We start from the raw sequence: 27,845 nt of genomic DNA, 5'->3' as shown, positions 1-27,845 counted from the left end.
TAAACTACTTAGCTCAAAAAACAGAGTCCTTTCTAGCACTCAATAATGTTTCTAGTCTTTTCTAACACTTCCTGATGTGCATCCTATGTCTGGCCTTGTGTTCACTGCTACTTGATCTTGCCATGCTCTGTTTCTTCTATCTGTACTGTCCTCTTCATCCCCCTTTGTGAACCTAGGGAACACCTATTTTCCACCAAAACACAGCTCCTTCATTTCATTCCACCCCAGAAAAAACAACAACAAAGCTCATTGTTTATCCCAAGTACCCACAGTGCAAGCTATTGGCACTTATTCTACAGTATTATAACAGTTTATTTACCTGTACTTTTCACACCACGGAGCTCCTTGTCATTAGGGATTATTTTATCCATCTTCATCTCGTCCTTTTTTGTCTAGCACTTTGCCTGGTGCCTGTAAAGATTGGGTAAGCATTCCATTTTTCTGCTCTGACCAGTTTACTTTTACCAGTAGTCAGGTCAGTTAAACAGTTATTGACCACTTAACTTTGCTGGGTGTGTGGGATACTAACACACCCACACCACAGACCCTATATTTGATCTGCTTTTCTCATGCTAACTGTGCTTCTCTTTATTTTATTAATTTACACTTGAAATTTGTCTTAATAGGAACTTTTTATTCATTGTATAGGGCTAGAGTAGAGAATCATCATTTGTCAAATAACTGTTTTCTGGAACTGCAGAAAATGTCTTTTGAAATCTTAAAATTAAGGATGATTACACAATCTTACCTAAACCGCAGAAGAGTACTCTAGTGAATTACATTAGCTCCTTGGCAATCAGTAATTTCCATTGTGTCTGTCAGGATTCCACAGGAACAAGGAGGCCCTTGGTGCTTCGATTTAGGGACAGATTTTATAATGTTTTTGCCCCGATCTGTTATTTGGGAGAGGGTCACAAATTGACTTGATCTTTGTTTTTCCTTCTTTGTAGATAACGGCAAAAGCTTCTATCATTTTTGTTACTCTTCAGTACAATGTCACCCTCCCAGCAACAGGTAGGTAATTTATGCTAAGAATTTTCTACGTAAATAGAAGCTCAGTTGAACAAACTTGGAAATTTTCATGAATGCTAGGTCCTGCGTTAATTAATCGTCAGAGATCTCATCCATGATGTGACTGAATGTTATTGTGATGATTTTATAATACAAGATCTGATGTTTTTGATTGACTTTACCCTATATATGTTTTCTGTTTACTGTATATTTTTGTGAATGGACTTGAAGTTCCATAAAATAATTTTGTTTTGCTTTCTCTGCCTTCTGATTTTTTCCTAAGAAAATTATAAGAAAAGATCTTTTTAAAATTGTTTAAATGTCATTGTTCATTCAAGACTTCTAAAAGCACAATGGCAGATTTAGTTTTTCTGTAAGTTACATTTTGGACCTGTAATAGCAATCAATCCTTCTAAGATTATTTTCACTTTTTCCTGTGCTCTACTTTTAACAATTATTTTGATTCCAGAAAATGTGTTAGTAAGCTCTAGGAATTATCTGGTAATAGCATCCAAACTATTAGGTTTTATTTCAAAAATCTTATTTCTTAATCTATGTAAAAATTAGGTGTTTCTTGGAAGTTGATTGTAATTTAATACAGTGATATAATTAACTAGCATGGGTGAGGGATGGGGTATTTTTTGGTTGAGGCAGTAAACCTGCACAGTTTTTTATTTAGAATGTAAGATAATGTAGTATACCACATTTAGTTGGGGTTTTTTGTTGTTGTTGCTGTTATTTATATGTGTGTTTTTAAGAGATGACAGGGTCTTGCCAAATGTGTTACCTAGGCAGGAGTGCTGTGGCGTGATCGTAGCTCACTGCAGCCTCCAGCTTCTGGGCTCAAATGATCCTCCCAGGTCAGCCTCCCAAGTAGGTGGGACTACAAGGGCACACCACCACGCCCAGCTAATTTTTCAATTTACTGTAGAGATGGAGTCTCACTATACTACCTAGGTCAGTCTTGAATTTGGGCCTCAAGCAATCCTTGCCTCCCTAAGTGTTGGGATTACAGGGGTGAGCCACTGCATCTAGCCCCTGAGTTGGGTTTTTGTTCAGTTATGTACAGTTTTGTAAATATTTAATTTAGTGATTTAGTTATCAGGTTACTCAAAACTACAATACTGTTTTGAAATTTGAATATGCCAGAGAAGAATAAAGCTCTTTTATGTATATGTTCCCCATAAACATAAAGTTTGAGAATAAGTGTCAGCAATTCACAAGTATTTGATAAAGATTTGTTTTGAAAAATTATAGCAATTGCAAGGATTAAAAACAACTTTAGTAGTTGCCTTTATCTCTGCTGCTTATAGATCAAAACTAAATCAAATACAGGTCAAATCAGCTTTTTCATCAGAATCATAATTTAGTGTGTAGTTAGAAAGTAGAAGTAGAAAGTTTCAAAAGCCCTTTGAAAAAAATAGGTCAATAGGCTAAGTATAACTTTATCAACCTAATTTATACCCCTGGGATAGTATCAGTTTATTGAGTGTGGCCTCCCCTTCCCTGTTTTTTGGTCTTTGGTGGCTGTGACTAACATGTGTCAAGTCTTTGTAAGTAATTTCTAAAGCTTTAGATTTCTAGATAGTCTTGATTTTCATTGCCCCTCTAAGACTCAAGATGTCCAAGACCACGTTATTTATGATGTTAATATAGAACTTTTTTATTAGGTTATTCTTCTTTGTTTCCATAACTATGTTGTACTTAATGCTGTTTTTATAACCTTGTGTATATTTTTGTGTATTTGTGTCCTTTTTGGTCTTCAGAAGAACAAGCTACTGAATCAGTGTCCCTTTATTACTATGGCATCAAAGATTTGGCTACCGTTTTCTTCTACATGCTAGTGGCGATAATTATTCATGCCGTAATTCAAGAGTATATGTTGGATGTAAGTATGCAGTCTTAGAAATCTATACTTTATAAAGTACTAGCTCTCCATAATCTGCTAGTCGTATATTAAATATAATTTATAATTTATTCTTAATTACTAATGGCTGTTTTTATTTTTAGAAAATTAACAGGCGAATGCACTTCTCCAAAACAAAACACAGCAAGTTTAATGAATCTGGTCAGCTTAGTGCGTTCTACCTTTTTGCCTGTGTTTGGGGCACATTCATTCTCATCTCTGTAAGTATGTCCTCTTAGGTTGTTGTTCTCCTTCCTTATCTAAGATTAGAAACTCTGCTAATGAAATAGTATTAAGTTAAGAGTTTCAGTGATAAATCTGTTTTAGGTATTTTTTTATACAGCAAAAATTCTAAACTATGTTTACTGTTTCAGAAAGGCTTATTCATTTTTAGTCACTCTGAATGTTACTTTTATATCTTTTTTTTTTTTTTTTTTTTTTTTGAGACAGAGTCTCGCTCTGTCTCCAGGCTGGAGTGCAGTGGCATGATCTCGGCTCACTGCAACCTCCGCCTCCCGGGTTCAAGCGATTCTCCTGCCTCAGCTTCCCAAGTAGCTGGGACTACAGACGCACGCCACCACGCCCAGCTAATTTTTGTATTTTTAGTAGAAACAAGGTTTCACCATGTTGGCGAGGATGGTCTCGAACTCCTGACCTCGTGATCCACCCGCCTCGGCCTCCCAAAGTGCTGGGATTACAGGCTTGAGCCACCAGGCCCGGCCTTACTTTTGTATCTTATAGTGGTTTACAGATACCTCTGTATCAGCAAAAAGCGTAGGTTACATGAGTTGTAATGTTCACAGTCATTTCCTCCTTTAAAAACAGCCCCAGTGTTTTCCAAGCTTCTTAAATGTTGTATAACTTTTCAGTTATGGCAATCAAAACCTTTAGTTGTATCACTCTAACTAATGAGAAAAAGAAAGGCAGTATTTGCTTTAATATTAGTGATAACAATCCCTTAAATTTATATGGTGTTCCATAGTTTACATATTTTTGAGTTTGTCAGACACATAATTCTTTCTAATCACTGTATTAGAGATGAATAACAGTGAGTTTTCCAGGGTAAAGCACTTCATGTTGGAAGTAGACTAAAATTCAGCTTTTTATTCCATTGCTCATTCCATTTTACTGTGCTGCTTTAATAATACTTTATAGGTAATATGTAAATTGTAGTTTAAAAACTATTATAAATTTTTTTAAAAAAACATAAAAGTTATACTTCTGTGGGAAAATACTCTTAAAAAAATCACTTTAGATTTTATTTTTTAATCTTTTTTTTTTTTTTTTTTTTTTACATATGCAGTAATTCTCACTGAGTAGATCTGATTATCTAAGAAAAAAATTGGGGCAGTATTTTATTGACGTAATTCCATAAAACTCGGTAGCACCCTGATCCTTTGTCTCCTGTCAGATGCTACAAACTTTTCCTGAAATCTTCTGATTACCTAAGACAAAATTCTTCTCTCCTGGTCACTGTTGTGCCTCTTATTGGTGGTTTTATGTTTGTTTGTGTACGTGTATTTTTATTCTATGGAATTGAAAGATTTTTTAGGGCCAGGAATTATGTCTTACCTGATTCCATATCTCATTTCTATCATTGATTTTCATTTTGCTCAAGTAACCAACTCAAATTGGCTTGAAAATAACTAAAACAACTAAGGATTTTGACATTAGTGGGTTCTTTGCAACCTGCTATAGGGACCTGTAAATGTTTGAGAAATGAAAGTAATGCCTTATTTTCCAAGAAGTTTGCATTATGCTCACAGGTTAATTTTTATATCTTCTTTCTTAGGAAAACTACATCTCTGACCCAACTATCTTATGGAGGGCTTATCCCCATAACCTGATGACGTAAGTCATTTTTAGCAGCCCTTTCTTTGTTAAGGACCATGGTCATGTCACTATTAATCAGAATTCATTCTTGTTATTCTCTTTAGGACCTTAGGCAAATGCATAAAATAGATGAAAATATGTCTTTGACAGTCCCACTGCCGTAAGAAAAAAAAAGCTGTGTACCTTTTTTTAATGTTTCTATTCTAATCTTTTCAACATCTTTGTAAGCTTGAGACAACTGATTTTAACATAACTTAATTTGGTACTCGCTTCTTTTCCCTTCTTTTCACTCATACTTTCTCCTTTTTATGACTCCATCTTCTCTATATTTTTGTTCCTTTTCTTTGTCCCCACCCCCTGTCTCTTTTCACATCTTCCTTTCTTTCTCCTATTATAAGCTTCTTGAGGTTAGGAATTGTTTCTTTTTTATTTCTCTAGTCTGTACAGTGCTGCTGGGTTAAAGTGCTCAGTGGTTACAAGGACGTCTGAATAATTCATTATTCGAGCCCAGCTCTAGTACAACTATTCTATATTAATTTTCCTTGCTATTTTAGCCTGTATTGGTCTTTTGTATCCCCATATTTGTCATTTTGGTAGAAATTTGATGTAGTGTCTATATATTGTTTTGATTGTTCTATAATTGTCTCATTTTTGTAAGTCTTGTATTGTGCCCATACCCACTAAGACTATATGTGCCTTGGTAGCAGTAAAAACTATTTTATATCCTTCATTGTGCCAGGTACATTGCAAGTGCTTGTCACCTACACAGTATTTAGTAAATACATTGTGATGTGAGAATTGGAGAAGGGAGAAGATACGAAGGAAAGAAGGGAATAACCTGACTGTGGGTATTTTAAGTCTAGCAGTAATACCCACTCTACTGAATCATACTCTGATTTCTAAAGTTTTATTAGTTCAACGAACTTTGTAAATATTATATTTATGTGGGACTGTATTCTCTCCACCCCAACCACCAAGAAATTAGGCTGGCTTTGTGTTTTCTATTTTAGACTTCTAGAGGAGAAGGAGAAGGGAGAATAAAGAGGAAGCAGAAGGGCTAGAGGGATATAATGTCAAGAGGAGAGTATTGGTTCTAGACTGATTATGATATAGCTCCTGGAGAGCCCTTGTGTGCCTTATTCTGACTGTCTTTAATCCTAGCTCTGCCTCCATTTATTTGGGGCTTTCTCCATGTTCCAACCAGGTACAGTTACCATATTTGCCTAAGAAAAAAAAAAAAAACAGAGGATATTTGAAATTGGGATTATTCCAGTTTCAGGTGATTATTAATCTATGAGCCTTTGCTTTTGTGTCAGTCTTTTTCCCCTTCTTGTCTTGATGAAACTGTATAGACATGTGGGTTATGTTTTCAGTAGCTAACATGACATAATAGTCAGTATTAATGAACTAATAGGGGCTCTGACTCCTCCCAACTGGCTTACATGTCAATAGCTTTCTGCAGATAGTATCTTTGCCTGCTGTTTAATCCAGGGGTCTTGTCCAATGGTGGGACTGTCACAGGGAGATGGGGAAAGAGGTTGTTGAAGAGTTGTTTAAAGGTGCACAGATACTGTATGGAATGATGACACAAAGGTAGTTACTTAGTATATCCTGATTTCCAGTATTTGTTTACTGTTTTTTTAAAAAATTATGCTTTAAAAGGTACTCTTCATTTTCTTGTGTTGTACAGATTTCAAATGAAGTTTTTCTACATATCACAGCTGGCTTACTGGCTTCATGCTTTTCCTGAACTCTACTTCCAGAAAACCAAAAAAGTAAGCTGGGATTTTGTAGTGTTAAAAAATGTCTTGTCTTTTTTTTTTTTGAAAAATTTTTTCTAAAATTAAGTATTTTCTTACGTTTGCCCTTCCTCCATTCTTCTTACCTCAACTCTTACCCCATCATTCTCCCACCAACCCCCTTTCCACAAAGCCTAAAATCCTTAAGCATTTCTTGAAAAAAAAAAAAAAAACCTTCAGTCAGTATTTTAGCTTAGATTTTTTACATTTGATATGTTAATGGCTTGTCTTAAAATTATGTTAGTGGTAATGTAAATTAAAATTTAAACTAATTTTTAAATGTAATATTTGTTTTATCTTACTGATATTCTTAGCAAATTATTTCACAAGTGAGCCAAAAAGGATTAGTCACATTACAACTAACAGTTCTGTGTGTAAGTCCTAAAGCAAAATTCAGTATTGGAAAAAAAAGTAAAATATATTTAAATATTCACCAGCAAAGCCTCTCTTGAAATGGGTAGAGCATTCCCTTTTTAGCATGTGGAAAGGATATTTGTTTGTTTTATTTGAACAAATAAGTAAACTGCTGGAGCACTGCAAAATCCTCCTTCCTAGTTTTACCCTCAGTGCTTCTGAAGTCGGGTTCCATGCTATCACAAAAGTCGTTTTCTTTACCCTCTCCCTTCTGAAACCTGTATTGGCTCCCTATTACTTTAAACTAGAGTAATGCTGCTCAACTGTGCCCTGAGAGTTTCTCCCATCGCCACCATCTTTTCTCGGGGACCTCTTTCTCTGCTTACTCCTTATGCTTCATGCACACTGATAGTCTCTAGTTTTGTAATCCCAGCACATCACTTCTTTTTCCTGGAACACCTCTTCCCTCGGATAAATTAATCAGGCACTTTCATTTCCCTTTTTTCTGGGAGGTTTTTTTTTTTTTTAATTCTCATATATGAAATCCTATGTGGGATTTTACTTCAAAATAATACCAGGTGAAGGAAAGTGAAGAGGGATATAGATGAAACAAGTCTGATCGTTTATTAATAATGATTGAGTTACGGGTATGTCAGAATCTTTTCTGTCTGTTGTGTATATGTTTACATTTCTCCGCATTTAAAATTTCTTTTTTTTTTTTAAATCCCCTTTGAGAAACCTGGAGTAAAAGTGTGACAGCCAGTCTGGTGACTAGTTTATCTTTGCCTACTCAAAAGCCATAAAACACTATTTTTATGTGTGCTACAAATAGTTAATTCATGGACTAGGCACTTGATTTCCTACTGTTTCGTGTCTGTGTTCTGTGTATCTGTCGTTACTCATGTTGTCTGCTAGGATTAGAAAACAGCACCAAATTAAAGGCCATATGCTATGGTACTTAAGTTCTTTTTATGCTGATTTCTTTTATAAAGTAGATTGTTTCTCCAGCTATATTGATTGTAAGGAATAGGATGAAGACCTTTTATTTTTAAACCCTTGATTTAGAAGTGTCTTCAGATAAAATTGTTAGGCCCAGATTCCAGTAGCCCTTCCATGTTTAGTAAGCTCCTAATGTGAATCATAGATATTGTGGAGCTGTATTGTCCAAAATGCTAACTACTAGTCACATCTACATGAACTTAAAAAACAAAAACGAAATTGACTTTTTTAGCCCCAGTAGCCACATTTCAAGTGCTTATTAGCTACTGTGGCTAGTATGTACCATTTTGAACAGAGGAGATATGGAACATTTCCATGATTGCAGAAAGTTCTATTGGACAGCGCTACTGAGAGTATCATAGTTTCTTGATGTCTTAGTAGCATGGCTCAGATATTTAAAGCCTTCTTAAGGTATTTGTATACTCATGAACAAATACCTCTGGATTTCATTATTAATCCATGTCTATATCTTCTTCATTGACTATGGTAAGTAAGAAGGGACATTTCAAAGTAATTGTTCATTTTAGTTCCTGAAGCTCTTTCCTTATCAGTTCCTGCCAGATGGCACTTCTCCAGAAACGCAATCTAATTTTTATGGAATAATTTGCATAACTCAGAACTTAACTGAAACTATTTTTAACACCTGCATATGACAGTTGAAAGTAACTGTTTCAAGTAATTAACATAATTTGAAAGTAGCAGCTGCATATGTGTTAAACAGTTTCTTAAAATTTACTCTATGAAAATTATTTTTGGAACTCTTTACTGGAAGAAACTAGTACAGTGATTGTTTTGAACCAATAATACAGACAAATAGGAAAGAAAGGAATGCTGTTAGTAGCAGTTCAAGAGGTGTGTTAGTCACAAATAACTTAGTTTCTTTCAAAGAGAAAACTTAAATTACATATACTGTGTATATAAACAGTTCTCCATTTTGCCCATGAGAAGATTCAAAATATTTCTTAGACAGCTTGAATATATGAGCTTTTAGGGAAGTCATGAAATAGCCAAATGTTTTATTTCTAATATTCAATTTTAGTTTAATTATACATACATATAATTATACATACCTATAATTGCATATCATATAAAGTATTAGAAATAGTATTTTCCCTCTTCCTACTTCATGAAAGTTTCATTACACTTTTCGTATGCAACTTTGATGTTAGTATCTGTCATTCATCATCACTAGAACCACTTTTTTTTAATCTGATGACATTTTTTCCACATCATGACGTCATCTTTACTTCTGTCTCACTGGTTCCTTCATTAGACCTTATAAACCTTTAAAAATGACATTGATTGAAGTTTTCGGGTGTATGTGTCTTACACAAACATTTATTTGTTCAAGATAATTAATACAGAGCTCTATAATGCAGAGCTTTGTAAAGATTTAATTATAAGATGTACCATCTGGGGTTTGGGGGGAGATCTTTGCCTTATATTTGGGGCATATATTTGATATTCAGCTTTGTTTATTTTTCAGTATAGAGTAGTCAAGAAATGTGTTCTTTATAAAAATAAATTTTTTGAAGTATGTTATATTTTTTAATAAACATGTTGGAATAACAACTGAAAATGGCACTTGAAGTTATTTACGATTTTAGAATTTGTTATGATTTCACCCAGCCTTCTCTGTTCTCTCCCTTCCCCCACAACCCATGTAAATGTGTACATCCAGCGACCATTGTGCTGGTGCTAGGCAAGGCTTTGTTGTCGGCCTCAGACATGTGAACACCGTGCCATCAGGGCTGTAACCCCAGAGGAAATGGAGAACATTGAGGGAGGCTGGCCTACCACAGGAATACTAAAAAGTAGCCATTTTCTAGATAAAATTTATCATTTTAAAAATCATGGTAAGCCAGGCATGGTGGCACACACCTGTAGTCCTGGCTACTGGGGAGGCTGAGGCAAGGGGATGGCTTGATTCCAGGAGTTTGAGACCAGCCTGGGCAATGTAATGAGACTCATCTCTAAAAAATAAAATAAAACTCATGGTACACTACCCCTACTTCCATGTATTTTTTGTAATCATTTGGGAATACCTTTATGTAGGGTGTTTGTTAAGTTAGCCACAATTCCTACCACCCCTTGTGGTATTCTACTCATCTTTTTTTTTTTTTTTTTTGTATTATTGTTGTTGTTATCCCCATTATACAGAGAGATTAATTAGCTTGCCTAAGGTCCCTCAGCTAGTAAGTGACACAAGTATTTACCCATTCTCTTACTAATTTACTTTTTCTGTGGTAAGCTTTGAGTGTACAAACACTGCTTTAGAGACACTAGTCAATTTGTGCAAAGCTGAATGGACCATTACTTAGAAAAAGGTTTCTTGATAATCCTTTTTGAAAGCAATAGATACTATTTTTAAAACTTTTGCATAGGCATTTGATGGTTGTGAAGATAGAACCTAGTGATGGCATTTTACCCTCTATTATTATTGACTCGGTTGACTATCCAAAAGGAAAGGCTACTGGGCACAGTGGTGCATGCCTGTAGTCCCAGTTACTCAGGAGGCTGAGATAGCAGGATCACTTGAGCCCTGGAGTTGGAGGCTACAGTGCACTATAATTGCACCTGTGAATAGCCACTGCACTCCAGCCTGAGTAACATAGTGAGACCATGTTTCTATTTTTTAAAAAGGAGGTATGGGGCTAAGATACAAAGTTGAATCTGAACTTAGGAAAGAAACTCTATGGATTTTTCCTTAGCTAATGTCAAGCACAACTGCGCTCCACCTAATTGGGTTGAAATTTAAAGACAAAAGATCAGAAATGGAATGGCTTTTTGAATTGTAGTTTGTTTGTAATTTATAATAGTGTTTTTAGTCTTGTCAGAGAAGAAAAGAGTAGGCAGCTTAGGTTCTCTGCTAATTGACCAGTGTGAATTTTAAAAACTTACTTGTATTTCTTTTAAATTAAAAAAAAAAATCCTCCTAAGTAGTTACATTATAGTTTTTCCAGCAAATTAGTTTTTTTTTTTTACATTGCCTTACCCAAGTTTTTATGCAATGAAATGAGTTCAATCACCAGTTAAAAACTAAAACACTTCCCTCATAAGTTTTAAGGGTTTTCTTGGTCTGTTTTCTCCTCTGAAATGTGGAGCATTGAGTAACACATATGAAAGAATATGGCAATATTTTTTATACCTAGTCATTTATGTGCCACCTTCCTGCTTTACCATATTCACATACTACTAATTCATACTTTTGACATTTTAATTATTAAGGTATATTAAATAACAAAATATTTTGGGTTTTTGTTTTGTTTTGTTTTGAGACAAGGTCTTGCTCTATCACCCATGCTGGAGTGCAGTGGCCACAATCACGGCTCACTGCAGCTGCAGCCTCAACCTGCCAGGCTTAAGCAATCCTACTACTTCAGCCTCCCAAGTGGCTGGAAGTACAGGCATGCACCACTATGCTTGGCTAATTTTTTGTATTTTTTTAGAGATGGAGTTTCGCCATGTTGCCAAGGCTGGTTTCGAACTCCTGGGCTCAAGCAATCCACCTGCATCAGCCTCCCAAAGGGCTGTTATTACAGGCGTGATCCACCACTTTATTTAAAATTTTAGTTACAGTTAAATAAAAGTATTTCATTGTGTACTGTCTGCAATCATTTTATTCAGTACCAATGTACACACCACACTGGGAAACACTGGCATATATGTAGTGGCACTTCTACATGCATTGTACATCAAATTGCATTGATAATACTAAGTGAGCTTTTCTGAGATTATTATAATGGGAGAAGAGAGGTTCCCTTGTGGTTGCATGTTATCTCAACACCCTTTCTCCTTCCTTTTGTAAGCTGAAATATTTCATTGGAAATTTACAAATTATGTAGAGAGGATCTTAAGACCGTCTATTTTCAGAGATACTTCTCTCTTCCGTTGGAAGAATGACTGTAAACTTGGTATCAATTTTCCTAAGAGTCCCAAAATACAGTACTGTAAATAGTAATATTCAGACTGTCTTATGTTCTACCTAAAACTTGATCTTTGCGCCATGCTTACTAGAGAAGAGTTTTCCATTTCAAAACTAGACTTCAAAAAATCTCTACTCCTCAAAAGATTTGGTAAAGTAGCTCTCAGTACTGAAACACAGAGAAATGGAGGACCAGTAGACCTGCACTCAACTGTGCTAAATGCAAGAGATAAGTTTAGTGAGGCTGCAGAGGAACACAGTTCAGCCTGCCAGCAGCAACCCATCATTTCCATCGTTCTAATTAGTAGCTGTAGAACATGAATAGTACTAACTAGACTAATATAATCCTTATACATACGAAGAAAACTGCTACAACAAAGGAAATTCCGTCAGTAGGCTGGCATGTTGAGCTTATCACTGTCAGTGTTTTGTAAACATTTTTACTGCAACCAAAGATGAAAAACTTTTTACATCATAATTCATTGTGTGTTTATGTGTGTGTAAAATGTGGAATACAATTTTCATAATACAATGTGCTATATACTCTAGCATTTTCTTTTTCTTTTTTTTTCTTTTTGAGACAGAGTCTCGCTCTGCCGCCCAGGCTGGAGTGCAGTCACAATCCTAGCTCACTGCATCCTTGAACTCCTGGGCTCAAGCAATCTTTCTGCCTCAGCTTCCCAAATAGCTAGGACTACAGGCACATGCCACCATGCCTGGCTAATTTTTAAAACATTTTTTTGTAGAGATGGGGTCTCTCTCTGTTGCCCAGGCTAGACTCAAACGCCTGGCTTCAAGCAATCCTCCTGTCTCAGCCTCCCAAAGTGCTGGGATGACAAGTGTGAGTCATGGTGCCTGGCCACATTTTCTATTTTATTTCATGTTTTAAAAGATGCTGGTGTGACCCCTAAATTGATTTCATGATCCACTAATAGGTCTTTTTTTTAAAAGACGGAGTCTTGCTCTGTCACCCAAGCTGGAGTACAGTGGCATGATCATAGCTTACTGTAACCTCGAACTCTTGTGTTCAAGTGATGCTCCTCCCGTGTCTGCCTCCTGAGTAGCTGGGACTACAGTTGCATACCACCACGCCTAGCTAATTGTAGTTTTTGTAGAGACGGGGTCTTGCTGTGTTGCCCAGGTTGATCTCAAACTCCTGGCCTCAAATGATCCTCCCACCTCAGCCTCCCAGAGTGCTGGGATTACAGGCATGAACCATCACACCTGGCCCCACTAGTGGGTCTTGGCTTTTGTTTTCTAAAAATACTGTTTCTGAGATAACCAGCTCAACTAGATAACTGTGGGAGAAAAAAAGAAGTAAAAATAAAATCTAGGTAGTTGGGCTTGCAAAGTAATTGAGGAAAAAGAATATACAATTAAGGAATAGTATAAATGAGAATACAAAAAAACTTGTTGTAATGACTGACAAGGGACTAAAGCATGAGCTGAAAATGTGAATCCTATTTTAGGTAAACAGAAGTGTCTCTACTACTATGAACATAACAATTTTAATATTAGAGGAACATCAAATTGTCAGCATGTAACTATGATGAATATTGTGTCATTTAATACACATTCATTAGGAAAAAGAGCCATAGATCTTAGCTCTAAAAGGGATTTTGAGTTTATCTGATTGAAGCAAATCTAAGTATTCACATTTTATGGATGAAATAACTGAAGCCAGCAGAGGTTAAGTGACTTGCTAATGCTATATACCTAATTGAGGATGAGAGATTGGGGTGGGGTGGGAGCAGAATAGCTTTCAGATCTCCTACTTCTACATTTTTCAGTTACTCTTAAAGAACAGAAATGAGCCAAGCACAGTGGGTCACGCCTGAAATCCTAACCCTTTGGAAGGCCAAGGTTGGGGGATCTCTTGAGTCCAAGGTTTTGAGACCAACCTGGGCAACATAGCAAGACCACACCTCTTAAAAAAAGGAAAGGAAATGTTTTAGCATGTTTTAATCTATAATGTATTTTTTTACAGGAAGATATTCCTCGTCAGCTTGTCTACATTGGTCTTTACCTCTTCCACATTGGTGGAGCTTACCTTTTGAAGTGAGTTGGGATATTTCATGGGTGTGTAAGTAGGCTGGGCAGATAGTATGCTGACCTGTCTTAATTGATAATTAATATTCCCATTTTTAATTTGCTCTTTTAACAGCTTGAATCATCTAGGACTTGTTCTTCTGGTGCTACATTATTTTGTTGAATTTCTTTTCCACATTTCCCGCCTGTTTTATTTTAGCAATGAAAAGTATCAGAAAGGGTAAGTTGTTTAGCCATTCTATTTCTCGTGTACTAGGTATTTAAAGTCAGTGCCTAACATTGCCAAGATCCATTCTTTAGGCCATTATATTAACTTTTTAAGCGATCAGTAGCCGCTTTAAATAAAACGAAATTATTTAGCAATTCAGACTTTGTATTTTACTCTCTAAAATGGAGGCTTTCTCAGCTAGAGAGATACTGTATTGTATCTTGCAATTTTGAAGGCTTCTTGGGTTTACTTTTCTGTTATAACTTTTACTTTGTTTGTTGCATGGTTTTTCTTTTGGAGGAGTGATAGAGAAGTGAACTCTCAGAAGAAAGTGAAACAATAGATAATTAGCCTTATAGATAACTAAAATATATTGATGGTGAAATTGAACTGAAAACAGAATTGGAGAGGTGTAACTTGTAAAGAGTGCAAAGTTGTCTTAAAAATAAAACTGGGACTCTTTTTTTTTTTTAATTTTATTATTATTATACTTTAAGTTTTAGGGTACATGTGCACAATGTGCAGGTTTGTTACATATGTATACAAGTGCCATGTTGGTGTGCTGCACCCATTAACTCGTCATTTAGCATTAGGTATATCTCCTAATGCTATCCCTCCCCCCTCCCCCCACCCCACAACAGTCCCCAGAGTGTGATGTTCCCCCTCCTGTGTCCATGTGTTCTCATTGTTCAGTTCCCACCTATGAGTGAGAACATGTGGTGTTTGGTTTTTTGTCTTTGCGATAGTTTGCTGAGAATGATGGTTTCCAGTTTCATCCATGTCCCTACAAAGGACATGAACTCTTCATTTTTTATGGCTGCGTAGTATTCCATGGTGTATATGTGCCACATTTTCTTAATCCAGTCTATCATTGTTGGACATTTGGGTTGGTTCCAAGTCTTTGCTATTGTGAATAGTGCCGCAATAAACATACGTGTGCATGTATCTTTATAGCAGCATGATTTATAATCATTTGGGTATATACCCAGTAATGGGATTGCTGGGTCAAATGGTATTTCTAGTTCTAGATCCCTGAGGAATCGCCACACTGACTTCCACAATGGTTGAACTAGTTTACAGTCCCAGCAACAGTGTAAAAGTGTTCCTATTTCTCCACATCCTCTCCAGCACCTGTTGTTTCCTGACTTTTTAATGATCACCATTCTAACTGGTGTGAGATGGTATCTCATTGTGGTTTTGAATTGCATTTCTCTGATGGCCAGTGATGATGAGCATTTTTTCATGTGTTTTTTGGCTGCATAAATATCTTCTTTTGAGAAGTGTCTGTTCATATCCTTTGCCCACTTTTTGATGGGGTTGTTTGTTTTTTTCTTGTAAATTTGTTTGAGTTCATTGTAGATTCTGGATATTAGCCCTTTGTCAGATGAGTAGATTGTGAAAATTTTCTCCCATTTTGTAGGTTGCCTGTTCACTCTGATGGTAGTTTCTTTTGCTGTGCAGAGCTCTTTAGTTTAATTCGATCCCATTTGTCAATTTTGGCTTTTGTTGCCATTGCTTTTGGTGTTTTAGACATGAAGTCCTTGCCCATGCCTATGTCCTGAATGGTATTGCCTAGGTTTTCTTCTAGGGTTTTTATGTTTTTAGGTCTAACATGTAAGTCTTTAATCCATCTTAAATTAATTTTTGTATAAGGTGTAAGGAAGGGATCCAGTTTCAGCTTTCTACATATGGCTAGCCAGTTTTCCCAGCACCATTTATTAAATAGGGAATCCTTTCCCCATTGCTTTTGTCAGGTTTGTCAAAGATCAGATGGTTGTAGATATGCAGCATTATTTCTGAGGGCTCTGTTCTGTTCCATTGATCTATATCTCTGTTTTGGTACCAGTACCATGCTGTTTTGGTTACTGTGGCCTTGTAGTATAGTTTGAAGTCAGGTAGCGTGATGCCTCCAGCTTTGTTCTTTTGGCTTAGGATTGACTTGGTGATGTGAGCTCTTTTTTGGTTCCATATGAACTTTAAAGTAGTTTCTTCCAGTTCTGTGAAGAAAGTCATTGGTAGCTTGATGGGGATGGCATTGAATCTATAAATTACCTTGGGCAGTATGACCATTTTCATGATAGTTGATTCTTCCTACCCATGAGCATGGAATGTTCTTCCATTTGTTTGTATCCTCTTTTATTTCATTGAGCAGTGGTTTGTAGTTCTCCTTGAAGAGGTCCTTCACATCCCTTGTAAGTTGGATTCCTAGGTATTTTATTCTCTTTGAAGCAATTATGAATGGGAGTTCACTAATGATTTGCCTCTCTGTCTGTTATTGGTGTATAAGAATGCTTGTGATTTTTGTACATCGATTTTGTATCCTGAGACTTTGCTGAAGTTGCTTATCAGCTTAAGGAGATTTTGGGCTGAAACCGTGGGGTTTTCTAGTTATACAATCATGTCATCGGCAAACAGGGACAATTAGACTTCCACTTTTCCTAATTGAATACCCTTTATTTCCTTCTCCTGCCTAATTGCCCTGGCCAGAACACTGTGTTGAATAGGAGTGGTGAGAGAGGTCATCCCTGTCTTGTGCCAAAAACTGGGACTCTTAAATGAGAATTGGGCATCCTGTTCTTTATAACACAGCTTTTTTGGTTTGTTTTGTCCAGCATTTTCCAAAATTATTCTGAATACTAGTAGTTCTGAGGAATATTAATAGTTCGTATACAAGAAAAGAGATAAGCTAAACAGAAAATTAAACATTTATTTCCTGGATTGTTTTAGAAATTTAAATAGGCTAATATGTGTTATATCTCTCTGAATGTGATATATAGCCTTTCCCAGATATTTGACTCAAAATTCTTTTTTGCAGAATAAGAAATGCTATTTTAATATGCCTTTACTTAATAGGAATCTAGTTTCTTATTTATTTATTTATTTATTTTTTTGAGATGGAGTTTCGCTCTTGTTGCCCAGGCTGGAGTGCAGTGGCGCAATCTCTGCTCACTGTGACCTCCACCTTCTGGTTTGAAGCAATTCTCCTGCCTCAGCCTCCCAAGTAGCTGGGATTACAGGCGTCTGCCACCACGCCCAACTTAGGAATCTAATTTCTAATAGAATCTTGTTTTTGAGATTTCAGGAATTTGACTTACGGCCTTTTTCTTGCAGATTTTCTCTGTGGGCAGTTCTTTTTGTTTTGGGAAGACTTCTGACTTTAATTCTTTCAGTACTGACTGTTGGTTTTGGCCTTGCAAGAGCAGAGAATCAGAAGCTGGATTTCAGTACTGGAAACTTCAATGTGTTAGCTGTTAGGTACGATCAATTTAACATTTTTTTCACTTTATACAGCTAGATAATATATATTATCAGTTTCTCTACGTTGAATCATCTAAAAAAGGATGAATATGAGGTTGGGGAAAATACTCATTTGATTTTATTTCATACCCGTTGCTATTTTACATGTCTAAAGTGAAGTACTAAAGCATTTAACTTTTAGGATAAATTATTAATGCAATGATTATTAATACAATTTTCTCAACTGAGTGGGAATTATTACTAAATACTATGAAAGATGATAGAATGTATTCAGTGGCATTGTTTTTTATACACTAACTTTTTATTTCTTAATATTTCTTAGAATCGCTGTTCTGGCATCCATTTGCGTTACACAGGCATTCATGATGTGGAAGTTCATTAATTTTCAGCTTCGAAGGTGGAGGGAACATTCTGCTTTTCAGGCACCAGCTGTGAAGAAGAAACCAACAGTAACTAAAGGCAGATCTTCTAAAAAAGGAACAGGTTTGTATTCAGTAAGCAATGAAAAACTCATGGAAGTAGAAAACTTTTAAAAAATTTGTTGTTGGATCTTATTTATTAGTTTTAAGGTCTTATAAAGAAAATACTATTCTGCTTTTCAACAAAATTAGAGGCAAAGTGATCTTACTGCATTCCACAATTGGGTGATCCCTTGGGTGAGGAAACTCAGTTACTCCCCTCAAAAGCTGTCCATCAAATTTCTCTTTAACAAGTTTTCCATGCTTGGTTACCTTGAGCTACTTTAGACCAAACTTTATGGGCAGGTTTAGTGAATAACTAAACTAGAGGATGGTAGTTTGTTTTCAAGCATCTTATTCACATTTTAAAAAGCTCTTCACAACCTCTTCCCATCTGCCCATTTGTCCCAAGTGGAATAGCTTTTTTTTAATAACTTCTGATTGCTTGATTCTTTGTCTTTAAAGCCTTCATTTAACCTCTTTTTTCCTTATGGTTTTTGCAAAAATTGAAAATGCATCGATATTACAGTTAATTTTTTCAGTGTGTATGTGGTATTAGGCTTAGAACTGTAACACAGGAAGTTTTTAGAATATGTCCACTCTGGTTTACTCCTTTGTAAGTATTAATACCTGATAATTTACATCCTCCAGCCCTGCTTTTTTTTTTTTTTTTTTTTTTCAAGTTTGTCCCAGCAAGTCTTGGCCCTTTGCATTTTCTTAATACATTTTAGTACAACTTGATCTGGGTGCAGTGGGGGGTGCCTGTAGTCCAGCTCTTCAGGAGGCTGAGGCAGGAGGATCACTTGAACCCAGGAGTTCAAGGTTACAGTGCACAATGATCATGCCTGTGAAGCCCTACTACACTCCAGCCTGGGCAACATATGCCTCTTTAGAAAAAAAAAAAAAATTGTACAACCTGGTCAATTTCCACAAAAATTGCTGGGATATTAAGTTGAAATAACATCAAATCTGTAGATCGATTTAGGGATAATTGACTATTTCAACCCATTAACATGATATATACCTCTGTTTATTTAGGTTGTCTTTAATTTCTCCAAGTAATATTTTTAATAGCTTTAATGGGATGTAATTCACATAAAGTTTACCCTTTAAAGTATACATTTCAGTCATTTTTAATGTATGTTCACAAAATCGTGCAAACCACTATCTAATTCCAGAATATTTCTGTCACTGCAAAAAGAAACCCCATGCCCCTTAGCATCACTTCACTTTTCCCCCTTCATTCAGCTCCGGCACCCTCTAATCTATTTTCTGTCTCTAAGGATTGGCCTTTTCTGGACATTTCATGTAAACAGAACCATGTGATATGTGGTTTTGCAAATGGATAATGCTTTGAGGTTCATCCATGTCATAGCATATAGAAAGACTTCATTTATTTTTACAGCCAATTAATATTCCATTGTATGGAACCTTTTGGATGGATATATACCATATTTTGTTTATCCATTCATCATTTGATGGATATTGAGTGCCTTTTACTTTTTGGCTATTACGAATCGTGATGCTGTGAACATTTAGGTGCAAGTTTTTGTTCAAACATGTGTTTTCATTCTCTAGGGTACATACATAGGAGTGGGATTTCCGAGTCATGGGGTAACTATGTTTGACATTTTGAGGGAACTGCCAAACTATTCTTTGAAGTGGTTATACTATTTTACACTCAGTTTAGCATCTTGATACTCAGTTGTCCCTGTGCCATTTGTTAGAAAGACTCCTTCACTTGAACTGTCTTGATACCCTTTTCAAAAATCATTTTTAAGAAAAGTTTATTTCTGGATCATGAATTCTATTGCATTTATTCGTATGTCGATTCTTATGCCAGAACCAGACTATCTTGATTACTGTAGCTTTGTAGTAAGTTTTGAAAGCAGGTAATATGAGTCCCCATTGTTGTTCTATTTTATGTTTTGGTTATTCTGGGTTTCTTACATTTCCATATGAGTTTTTATTTAAGTGACGGGATCTTGCTATGTTGCCCAGGCTAGACTTGAACTTGTAGGCTCAAGGGATTCTCCCATCTCAGCCTCCCAGGTAGCTGGGACTACAGGCACATGCTGCCTTGCCCAGCCATTTTAATATGAATTCTATAATGAGCTTGTCAGTTTCTGCAAAAAAGCCAGCTGGGGTTTTGGTATGGATTATCTTCAATTTGTAGGTTGCTTTGCAGAGTATGAACATGAATGTCTGTTTATTTAGATCTTTTAATCTCTTTCAATTATATTTATCAGTGTATACATCTTGCAGTTCATTAAATTTAATCCTATTTTATTCTTTTTGATGCTGTTGTAAAATAGAACCATCTTCTTAATTCCATTTTCAGATTCTTCATTGCCAGTGTATATGAAATACAATTCACTTTTGTATATTGATCTTGTATCCTGCAACCTTGCTGAATTTATTTATTCAAATAGGTTTTTTTTTTTTTTGGTGGGCAATCTGGATGCTTTCTATTGCATTTTCTTGCCAAATTGCCCTGCCCAGAACCTCTACAACAGGTGTTGAATAGAAATGGTGAGAGCAGACATCCTTGTCTTGTTTTTGATCTTAGGGGTAGGCATCCATCCAATCTTTTACCATTAAGTATGATGTTAGCTATGGGTTTTTCATAAATGACCTTTATCAGGTTGAGGAAGTTCCCCTCTGATTCCTAGTTTGTTTTTATCATGGAAGGTTGTTAGATTTTGTCAATTGCTTTTTTTCCTGCATCTATTGAGATAACCTTGTGGGGTTTTGTCATTTTTTTCTGTTGGTATTATAGATTAGATTGATTTTCAGATGTTAAACCAACGTTGCATTCCTGGGATAAATTTCACTTGGTTATGGTGTATGATCCTTTTTATCTCTTGATGGATTTGGTATGCAAGTATTTCGTTGAGGTTTTTTTGTGTCTGTATTCATAAAGGATAATTGGAGTATATTTTTCTTGCAACATCGTTGTCTGGTTTTAGTATCAAGATAATACTGGCTTCATAGAATGAACTGGGGAGTGTTTTTTCCTTTTCTGTTTTTTGGAAGAGTTCTTCACTTGATCTTAGCCAAAATGCCAAGAAGCAATGGAAGAGTTGTTGAAGGAGATATTTTATAGGTTTCTGTATAGGGATCTCATACATTTTTCATTAAATTTATTCTCAGATATTTTCTTTTTTAAGCTAATGTACATGCTCTTTTTAAAAAACAGTTTTAACTATTTGTTATGTAGTAATGCCATTTGTTTTCTTTAAGATACTATCCATGTACTGAAAAAAGTCTTCCTAATTCACTTATTCTAAAGTTTACACTAAAATATACAGTTACACCATCTATAAATATTATACCTTTTCATTTTCTTCCTGTATTACACTAGCTAGGACTAAACCATAATATTGAATATAAGAAATGAATACTCTTGTTCCTCATATAAGAGGGAGACCTTTCGGTATTTCATTATTAAGAATGGTTTGTAGATGCCCTTTATTCAGTTCTCTTCTGTACATCATTTACTAAGAGTTTTTGTCCATGACTTGTGGAATGTTAAGAAATGCTTTTTCTGCAACATTTAGTTAGTCATAGAGTTTTTCTTTACTCTATTAATGTTGTGAATTGCATTGACTACATTGACTATCAATGTTAAAATAATTCTGCATTTCTGACATGCATCCAAGTTGGTGATAATACAGTTGTCTCCCTGGGGGAATACATTCCAAAACCCCCAATGGATGCCTGAAACCAGGGGTAGTTTCAAACTGTATAGTTACGTGCTAAATAATGACATTTCAGTCAACAGCTGTACAACATACATGACTCATTTATGACACTGGTCCTATAAGATAATGCTGTATTTCTCCAATACCATTTCTATGTTTAGATATGTTTAGATACATAAATAGTTACCACTGTATTACAGTTGCCTACAGTATTCCATACAGTAACATGCCATGCAGATTTTTAGCCTAGGAGCAATAGGCTATACCATATAGCCTGGGTGTGTGGTAGGCTCTACCATCTAGATTTGTGGAAGTACATTCTATGATGTTCATACAATGATGAAATCGCCTAACACATTTCTTAAAACATAGCCTGTTAAGTGATGCATGACTGTATATACTATGTTTTCTCCTAATTAGCTATGATAAAGTTTTATTTATAAATTAGTCACATATAACAGCATATTGTAGCAAAAGTTAATTGAATGTGGTATTTTTCTCTCTCAAAATATTATACAGTACTCATCTATTTTCAGACCATGGTTGACTGTGGGTAACTGAAACCATGGAAAGCAACACTGCCAATAAGGGGAGACCACTGTACATCACTTTCGCTGAATTCCCTTTTTCAGTATTTCATTAGGATTTTTGCATCTTTGTTCATGTAATAATAGATCAGCCTGTGTTAGCCCTTTTTTGTAATATGTCAGATTTTGACCTCAAGGTTGTGCTGGCTGTAAAGAAAGTGTTGGGCAGATTTGTCCTTTGTGTAATATCAGCATTATTTATTATTTAAGTGTTTGGAAGTGTTCACCAACTAAGCCCTCTGACCTAGAGTCTTCTTTTTTTTCGAAACAGGGTCTTGCTCTTGTTGCCCAGGCTGGAGTGCAGTGGCACGATCTTGGCTCACTGCAGCCTCAACCTTGTGGGCTCAAGCAGTCCTCCCACCTCAGCCTCCTGAGTAGCTGGGGCTACAAGCACATGTCACCATGCCACTACTTTTTGTGTTTTTTGTAGAGATGGGATTTCACCATGTTACCCAGGATAGTCTTGAACTCCTCTACCCAAGTGATCTGCCCACCAGTCTCAACCAATTGGCTGGGCACCCAGCACTTTGGGAGGCTGAGATGGGTGGATCACTTGAGCCCAGGAGTTCAAGACCAGCCTGGGCAACATGACGAAACTCTGTCTTTACAAAAAATACAAAAATGAACCAGGCATGGTGGTGCATGCCTGTAGACCCAGTACTTGGGAGGCTGAGGTGGGAGGATCCCTTGATCCTGATGTCACCCTCGGGGTGTCACTTCACCAGCTGGAAACTTTTTGGCTGGTGGCACCTTCTGCCTGAGTATTGCTTGCATCCGCTGGGCTCATTCCACCCACTTGGCCTGACAGGCTGTGCTTGGCTTAAGCTACCGGCCCACATCCTACACCTGTCAAGCATGAGCCAGACATGGAGCAGCAGGGGTTGTGTGGGCAAGCACACGCAAGGTCTAGCCACTGCGCACAACCAGACACACAGGCTGCTGCCACGGGGCAGGCAGCTCTAGGCACCAGCAGGTGCTGGCTCTGTGTGAGGCTGCAGCTGGACCAGATGTACTGCATGCGGCTTCCGCTGCAGGGACCCATGACTGGACAAGGGGAGTGTGGTGGCATCTCCAGAGCTTGGAGATGGTGGGAACCACTGAACCCCAAAGAGGGTGTCACAGCCCTGGCTCAGGGAGCCCCTAGATCTGGGCTTCCCAGAGGAGCACAGCTCTTCTCTCTTTCTTGTCATCCACAACGTGGTGAGCAGAGGGGCATGTTTCAGCCTTGTTTGTGCTATAGCCCTTTCAGTCCCACCATTCAGCAGGTCCCAAGTTCTTGTCCTGCATCCAGGAAGAATGAGGTATGCAGACAACTGGAGGGTGAGCAAGGCAGAGAGGAGGTTCATTGAGAGGCAGAACAGTTCTCAGGAGACCTGAAGTGGTTAGCTCCTATCCACAGTCTCATCATCTGCCCAAGTCTGGCTGAGTCCAGGATTTTTATGAGCTTCAGGGGGGAGGAAGTGCATGCTGATTGGTCCATGGGTGGGCCCAGAAAACACTATAAGTTCTCACTCCAGTCCATGGAACTGGTGGCCTGGCCCCCAGGTTTCAGGCTGTCCCTGGCTTGAAGAGGGGGGCTTCACCAGGGCCCACCACTTTCTGCCCAGGAACCTGTCTGCCTCCTGCTGCCATCAACCTGCCATCCGTGGTGCCTAGGCTGGTCATGCCAAGGGGTGCCTACAGGCCCACACCAAGCTGCCCTCAGCCCCCCTCGGCCTCCCTCTCATGCTCATCAGCACCCAAAGTCCTGACAGGGCCAAGGGAGCAGGGAGCTGCCTTGGGAACTTTGGACCTGCTGAATGGCGGGACTAAAAGGGCTATAGCACAAACAAGGCTGAAATATGCCCCCCTGCTCGCCACGTTGTGGATGACAAGAAAGAGAGAAAAGCCCCCAGATCTAGGGGCTCCCTGAGCAGGCATATCAGTGCTGCTCTAATCCCAGGGTCAGTCTCAACTTCACTCCAAAACTAGCAGACGCCAGGAGAAGCAGAGTGGCCAGGCAGCGGGAGCAGGCACTTCCAAGCCTGCAGAGGTAGTAGGGCTTCCCGGACCCCCAAGAACTACAGCTGGGTGGCTGCCGCTGTGCCCAGGAGTGTGGGGCTCCCACCACTCCAACTTTGAAAGGGATGGGGCTCCTGCTAGCTATGTGGAGCACGCAGCCCTGGCTGCACCTCTCACACTACAGCCAATGTCATGGCAGTAGCCACTCCATAGGGGCTGCCGCTGCCATCACTGAGAAGTGGAGGTTGCAGTGAGTGGAGATCATGTCACTGGACTCCAGCCGGGATAACAGAGTGAGACCCTGTCTCAGAAGAAAAAAAAGATAATACTATTGTTCACATTTTCTGTTTCTTAGTCGTTTCTCTTTTGGTAAATAGTGTTTTTCAAGGAATTTGTCTAGTTCATATAAATTTGCAAATACATGGGCATAAAATTATTCATATGACTTTCGTTATCCTGTTAACGCCTCTAAATGAGGAGTGATTCCTGTTTTTCATTTCATGTGTTAGTAACGTAAGCCTTTTATCTTTCCTTCCATCAGTCAAAACCAACATTTGTCTTTTTGTGTTGATTTTCCTAGTTGTCTCTTTTCTGGATCATTGATTTCTATTCTTTCCTTTTCATTGGGTTTAATTTGCGGTTTTGTTTGTGATTTACCTTGAGATGGATCTTTGGAGCATTGATTTGTATCTCTTGTGAATTACATTCAGTTAATGGTAAACTTTTCCTTTCAACACTGCTTTAACTGTATTTCACAAGGATTTTTTGTTTTGTTTTGGGGTTTTTTTGTGTGGTTTTTTTTTTTTTTTTTTTTAAGATGGAGTCTAGCTCTGTTGCCCACGCTGGAGTGCAGTGGCGCGATCTTGGCTCACTGCAACCTTTGCCTCCCAGCCTCAAGTGATTCTCCTGCCTCCCAGGTAGCCAGGATTACAGGCACCCACCACCACAACCAGCTAATTTTTGTATTTTTAGTAGAGATGGCATTTCACCACGTTGGCCAGGCTGGTCTTGAACTCCTGACCTCAGGTGATCCACCCACCTCAGCTTCCCAAAGTGCTAGGATTACAGGCGTGAGCCACCATGCTTAGTCTGTATTTCACAGGTTTCAATGTCTTTTTCATTATTATTCAGTTCAATGATATCTGTGCTGGGATTCCACTTATGCTGTGATTATAGGTGCAAGCCATTGCCCCCACCTCAAACATCCATTTCTGTATGCAACTTTTATATTTTTGGAGAGAGAGTCAGTCACACATATGTTACTCCATCATAGCTTGAAGAAGGCCATTACATTAGCCAGGTGTGGTGGCACATGCCTGTAGTCCCAGCTATTTGGGAGGCTGAGGTCCCCGGGAGCATCACTGGTCCCCGGGAGTTCAAGACTGCATTGAGCCATGATCGTGCCACTACACAGCCTTGGTGACAGAGTGAGACCCTGTCTCAAAAAACAACAGTAACATAAATAAATAAAAAGAAGGCCATAATACACGCCTCCACATAGAAATTATCCTAAACACCAACTTTACTATATTGTAAACAAATATCCCCAAGGACTTCGCTGTCAAATGTGAAAAGTTTCTTTATTTCTACAGAAGGTATTTCTCTTGAATACTATTTTTAAATTCTTGTAACTTTATAAATAGTTTTCTGTGCTGTCACTTTTTTCTGCTTTTAATAATAGTTTTCTTTTAATTTGCTACTTTCAGTTCATTGTGTTAAAAATGTTACCAGGTTTTGTGATTGGTTAAATACTGGTAAGTAAATTTCACCTGAGTGAATTGGATTTTACATTTTCTTTTCTGAAGGTATCTTTACATATAAAGATTATAACTTGCATTTATTTATAAAAGAGAGTAACATGGATTCTTTTCTTTTTGCAGAAAATGGTGTGAATGGAACATTAACTTCAAATGTAGCAGACTCTCCCCGGAATAAAAAAGAGAAATCTTCATAATGAATTATAAACTAATTGATTAATGTCCCCAAAGAAATTTGCTTTCTACTATATCTATCTTTCAGCATTAGACATTTTTCTGTTCTTGAAAATACAGTCTGTGCTCTTTGATTTTTGCTATTGTACGGTTTCATGCATTTTTTTAAAGGGCATTTGAGGGGAGGATTATTGCTATGAATGAAAAAAATATTTTAGCTTAGACTAAGCTACCTGCCTTCAAAATAGTTTAGGGACCACCACCACATTTTATTTTGTTTTTATTTTTGAACATTTTTCTAATGATTTGGAGAGAAAACTATTTACAAAAATTCCACATATCAGTGATACAATTTCTTGCTGTCACCAATTTTTTATAATAGCAGAGTGGCCTGTTCTAAGAAGGCCATATTTTTTAAGTTATCTTTCAGGGTAAAATGGAAATACTATAAAGTTGGATGTCAAACTTTAATATGTTTTCAGTGTTCTCTAATTTTTTGGAATTTTTGTAGCCTTTACACCTGGAAAAAAAGATTTGTAAAATCACCGGAACAATTGTGTGCTTTATTTTATAGGTAGTGGTTATTAGTATTACATCCCCATTTTAAAAACAAAAACATAATAATGGTTACAACACGTGGAGTTTTACTGACATACATATTAAAGTATATTCTTAAAAGTACTTGTGAAGTAAAATCTTTCTTGTGCATTTTCAATACTTGTAAACTGGAAATCAGAAAATATTTACTATGAACAGGAAAATCTGACTTATATAGCCCTTTTTAATATGTTTATTAATAATGATTCTTAATGGGGCTTATAATAAGTTTAATATGCACAGCATCTTAGAAAAGTTTAACCTGCAAACCCTTTTAAAACATAATGCCTACTTGATTTATATCTATAAAAAGACTGTCAGGTAATTATATTTGGAAAACATTTAATGCACTAACTTTAAAGAAATTGAAAATTCAGGTGGATAAATAGTCTTACAAAAGACAGTGTGCTTTATGTTATACCTATAGCTTTGGTCCCATCTTTAATTGAGAAACATTTATCTGTATAAACATATTTTTGGATAAATATATATATATATATTTGTATCTCTACAGAAAGGTTCTAAAAAGCATTTGAGGAAAATATTTGGTTCCCTTTTCTATAATCATCCTTTAAGATTCTTATAGCTACATTTGGTTTATTCATCGTATTTACAGTATATATATTGTTCTTTTCAGTGTTCACATCTTGTTCCCCATTTCTCACTTGTGTCACCAGCTGTTTGTGCCATTTTTAGTGTAAAAGTTGCAGACCTATTAGATCTGCAGTTTAAGTTGCCATGCTCCTAGGAAATTGTCCTTTTTCTTTCTAGCTGTTTACCTACTTCCTGGAAAAAGTAGTAGCTCTCTGTAGCATTATGGAGTTTCAGTGGAACCAAATTTTTGCCATTAAAAACTGGCATTATACTGAACTATACATTGAGAAATCAATCAAAATAAAAATTTTTACTTTCACAAGTTGTATCCTGGATGTTTCTGTCATTGTTGGTGTTTAGGCTGTTTTGGTATATAACCTCATTAAAATGTACCATATTTAAAACACTTCATAGACATTCAGAATAACCCTTTTCAAAATTGTGTTCTGCAAATAAATAAACAGATTTGTTCCACAGAATATTGGTGAGGACTACTGGGGGGATAGATCGTCATAACCAAATAAATCTGGGAATCACTGGATTAAACCAACCTAAAGGTGTCTCTTTATTATGGGACCGTTCAGTCCTTAATATGCAAACGTGTTTCCTGGTGCACCAAGAATGTTGGATA

At 37.0% G+C, this 27,845-nt stretch overlaps 1 protein-coding gene across 1 annotated transcript in view; it reads left to right on the top strand.

Moving 5' to 3' along the window:
* TRAM1 (translocation associated membrane protein 1) overlaps window positions 1-27,536 on the top strand; it is a 35,015-nt gene extending 7,479 nt beyond the window's left edge. The window contains exons 2-11 of the mRNA XM_519803.9: window positions 951-1,014; window positions 2,778-2,899; window positions 3,022-3,138; window positions 4,710-4,768; window positions 6,441-6,525; window positions 13,815-13,885; window positions 13,992-14,096; window positions 17,196-17,339; window positions 17,665-17,825; window positions 25,973-27,536. Coding sequence (XP_519803.1) covers window positions 951-1,014; window positions 2,778-2,899; window positions 3,022-3,138; window positions 4,710-4,768; window positions 6,441-6,525; window positions 13,815-13,885; window positions 13,992-14,096; window positions 17,196-17,339; window positions 17,665-17,825; window positions 25,973-26,046 — 1,002 coding nt within the window. The 3' untranslated portion in view covers window positions 26,047-27,536. The remainder of the gene's footprint in view (window positions 1-950; window positions 1,015-2,777; window positions 2,900-3,021; window positions 3,139-4,709; window positions 4,769-6,440; window positions 6,526-13,814; window positions 13,886-13,991; window positions 14,097-17,195; window positions 17,340-17,664; window positions 17,826-25,972) is intronic.
* The last annotated feature ends 309 nt before the right edge of the window (window positions 27,537-27,845 follow it).

The sequence above is a fragment of the Pan troglodytes genome, chromosome 7 (genome assembly GCF_028858775.2).
Source record: "Pan troglodytes isolate AG18354 chromosome 7, NHGRI_mPanTro3-v2.0_pri, whole genome shotgun sequence".
Lineage (NCBI taxonomy): Eukaryota > Metazoa > Chordata > Mammalia > Primates > Hominidae > Pan > Pan troglodytes.
The sequence above is the reverse complement of the archived record's forward strand: the minus strand, read 5'-3'. Positions and strand labels throughout refer to the sequence as shown.